The sequence below is a fragment of the Silene latifolia genome, chromosome 3 (genome assembly GCF_048544455.1).
Source record: "Silene latifolia isolate original U9 population chromosome 3, ASM4854445v1, whole genome shotgun sequence".
In the NCBI taxonomy this organism is placed as follows: Eukaryota; Viridiplantae; Streptophyta; class Magnoliopsida; order Caryophyllales; family Caryophyllaceae; genus Silene; species Silene latifolia.
This window is the reverse complement of record NC_133528.1, coordinates 79492136-79495676: the sequence shown is the minus strand read 5'-3', so window position 1 is coordinate 79495676 and position 3541 is coordinate 79492136. Positions and strand designations below refer to the sequence as shown.

The 3541-nt window shown below is 47.3% G+C and overlaps 1 protein-coding gene across 1 annotated transcript; it reads left to right on the top strand.

The window, feature by feature from the left end:
- Positions 1-273: 273 nt before the first annotated feature.
- Positions 274-3188, top strand: LOC141646147 (uncharacterized). The gene is made up of 5 exons (XM_074454171.1): positions 274-1899; positions 1976-2137; positions 2619-2771; positions 2860-2952; positions 3033-3188. The coding sequence occupies exons 1-5, from the start codon at positions 1432-1434 to the stop codon at positions 3150-3152; spliced, it is 996 nt and encodes a 331-aa protein (XP_074310272.1). The 5' UTR covers positions 274-1431; the 3' UTR covers positions 3153-3188.
- Positions 3189-3541: the final 353 nt, after the last annotated feature.

The following is a 3541-nucleotide window of genomic DNA, read 5'->3' as shown; positions in this document are numbered from 1 at the left end:
ACTAAACATATGGAAGAGTTTAGGAATGACACGGATATGGAAACAAATCTCAGAAATATTTTGAAAAATACGAAAAGAGGGCTGGAGAAGAGGCGCAGCAACCACTGCGATCCTTCGAAGAGGCGCAACACTCGTTGCGTCTTTTCTCCAGCGGTTTCCTCCTTGGCAAGAAAGATTTCCGCGTTTTATTATGGAATTTCGGTTGACTTACACTTCCTTATTCCATAAAACACAATATTACGGTAGATATTTACTTAAAATATTAATTTTAATTAGGAATAAATATCTAGAAAATTATAGAACATTCCGGAATATTCCGACTCGGCATTTAAACGGTTTTTAGAAAATGAAGCGGTTTTTGACCTGGACTCCAAATGAACTCTAATTACTGTCAAAACGACCGTATCGGTGCGTAGATGACGACCTAGGTGTTGACTCGAGTGTTTGAGCTATCACTTGATGATGAACTTACGGCCTGTCATAAATCGTTCCGCGTATCAAACATGCAGCCCAATCATCACTGGGTGGTTGGCGGGAGGTGTATAAAAATGAGGTGTCTACAGAGCCCCCACTTTGACTGAGGCTTGGACAAGGCAAAAGTCAAAGTATAGCCATCAGGTCAATCGAAGATTATAACTTGACGACTATGGCGACGCGAGGCAGCTCAAGGGGTCTGAACCAATGACCTGTTGTCGGGAACATTTTAGAGTCTGTCGACTACCGGGGAGGGTCGTTTAAAGTCCATTAGACTACGTAATGAAGCTTGCCAGCCATAAGAAGAAACCATACCTGAGACACCATAGGATACGAAGGTACAAATACTCCTTGGAGAATTTTATCTTAAACTCCGTGGGGAAGAATCATATGTTGAGTCAACAACGGCCCGTCCTTGGCACTGCTGAGGAGAAAGTAATAGATCAACAATGACGCGTCCTTGGCATCGCTGAGGAAAATAAAGGTGTTTGATCAACAATGGCGCGTCCTTGGCACCGTTGACGAGAAAATCCGCTCGGGTTGTCGCAAGCGAAATTCTGATAAAGAGGAGAAGCCCATGAACTATATTTAGTGATCATGAATTCTCGCTGGGGAACGAAAAGTCGTGGTTGTCTGTAGTCTGTTGAAGAGAAAATGCCGATTCGGACGAAGAGAACGCCAAAAAGGAGCCATATGTTGAAGATAAGATGTCGGGGAAGAGGCGCATGAAGCTCGGGCCCACAAATAATGAACTTATGATGTTTGTCGGAGAAGGACAAGGCTATCATCGAGCGGGGAGCCTTTGGTGCCTTGGTACGAGGCTCGAGGGAGATCAAGGAGAGGAAGATTTGGGCTAACCTCAGCCTGATTCGAGCCTTTCTTGATCGGTTCTGGGACACGACCTCGACTTTCCATATTCCTTTTGGAGAGATCGGGGTCACCTTGGAGGACTACGGCATGATCTCGGGTCTACCGTGTGGAGAGGAGCCGTTGGTGTGGCCGTTGGCGGCTATGAGAGTAGACTCGGCCGAGGCGAGGAGTCTGGTTGGCTGGAACCTAGCTGCGGGTGCGGCCCAGGTACCTGGTTTGGTGGCGAGTTCCTACGTCAGGGACTATTTCGGTGGTAGGGTTCCGGCGAGAGTGAGGATGGATGGACACATGGTGCCTCCACCACCTTGTACTGTTGAGCAGCGGGCCCGTGTGTGGTTGTGGTGGTTCTTGTCTTCGATTTACTTAGGAGACAAGGGGGAGAGGCTATCGACGAAGCTTCTTCCGTTTCTTTCTGACTTGAGTAGCCTAGGTCGCTGGGACTGGGTTACTCCTAGTTTTGTGGTCCTCACGCACTATATGAGGGCCATGGTCTATCCGGAGCTAATGGAGAAGGGGACTTCTCCTGCCATTGTCGGTCCTGGACTCCTCTTGGAGGTATGAACCTTTCTTGAAAATATGAAAGATCATTTTTATAGAAAACGATTTGTAATCATTATTATTTTGCTTGCAGGTGTGGGTGTATTCTTACTTCTCTGGCTTTGCGCCTACGAGGGCGGAGGATTTACCGAGAGCATACCTCGTTGTGAGGGACTGGGTAGTGTGTCGTCAGAAGAGCCATCGGTCTTCTTATGATGTTTATCGGAGGGGCGTGAATGCCTTGAGTTTAGACAGCGTAAGTGTCTTTGATCTTCATTTTATTTTTCCTTTATTTAGAGATGATCATAGGAATGACCCCTCGTTTTCTTTCTTTAGTGGGTGCCCTGGCCTTGGGAGAGCTACTCTAGGGCTCCAGCCTTTGTGGCTAAGGTTCTCCGTCCCCGGATTTCGAGTAGGTTGTTGCTGATGACACCCATAGGGCTTGTGTGGTAGTTGGGTGAGCGTTTGACTCGGCAGTGCTCTCGTGATGCCTTTATGGTTCCCATCGACCCTCTATGGACGATGTTTAGGGAGCCTTCATAGGCTGAGAGGGCAGCTGACCTGACTGGCGCGAGTGGTGATGCCCTCCTTCCCCCTGGTGAGGAGTACGCTGGCTTTGTTCACCGGAGGCTAGCGTATTGGCCGATCGTAGTAAGCATAATTACCGTTTAGTTGTCTTTGATAGATCTGATAAATGATGAATGATTAGCAAATAATGAACCACTTAAGTTTTGTAGGAGATCGAGGTGGCGGGCGTCGAGCCCCCAGTTTTTCCAGAGACGTTGGAGTACACTGACTTAGTGGGCATGACGGTGATCTCGGAGATCCAGTCTTTCAGTGAGGCGGTGACTGACGCTACCTTGGATGAGTGGCAACATGTTGGGAGGAGGGTAAGACCTCAACTTTGGCTATCTTTAGTATTTTATGCTTTATTACATATGAATGTATTTGCTTGAACCTTCTTCGTATTGAATGTAGGTGGCACTGTCCAGGCATGTGGAGCTGTGGAGGATGGCCAACCGGCTGCGAGCTACAGCCATTGAGGCCCTTACAGGTGGCTCGGGGCGGCAGGTATGAACCTTTTGTAGCCGTCTTTATTTTTATTACCTCCAATTTTGTGAAGTGAAGTATCACTCCATTTTTCCGTGTAGAGGGAGCGTGAGCTGGCGCAGTCCCAGGAGGAGACGGCCCATTTGCTGAGAGAGCTCGAGGCCAGAGATGCTGAGATCGCTGCCCTTGAGGCGACACTAGCTGAGCTGAGGGGTCGTTAGGACTAGTTTGTTGACTTATGTTTGTACATTTGTACATTTTGGGCAGGAGCCCGTATTTTGATGTATATTTTTGCATTTTAGTTGTATATATGACGGCCTGCGTGCCTTTGTTGCTGGGTGTTTGTTGTATCTGCAGGTTAACTTTGAAAAATAGGTTTGGCATGTGACGGTTTGCGCCGTCATGCTGCCGAAATTCACGTAGGAAATCACAAGCAAAATGTATAGCAAAAAGAATTAAGACGGCCTAAATTAGCGCGAAAGAAGAAAATGAAAAAAGTGCCCGAAAATGGACAAAATGGTGCCCGAAAATGGACGCGACCGGACGGTAGGGAGGGCTACCCCTTAAAAAAAAGAATTTAAAAGAAACGCCTAAGTGTGTTATAAATATT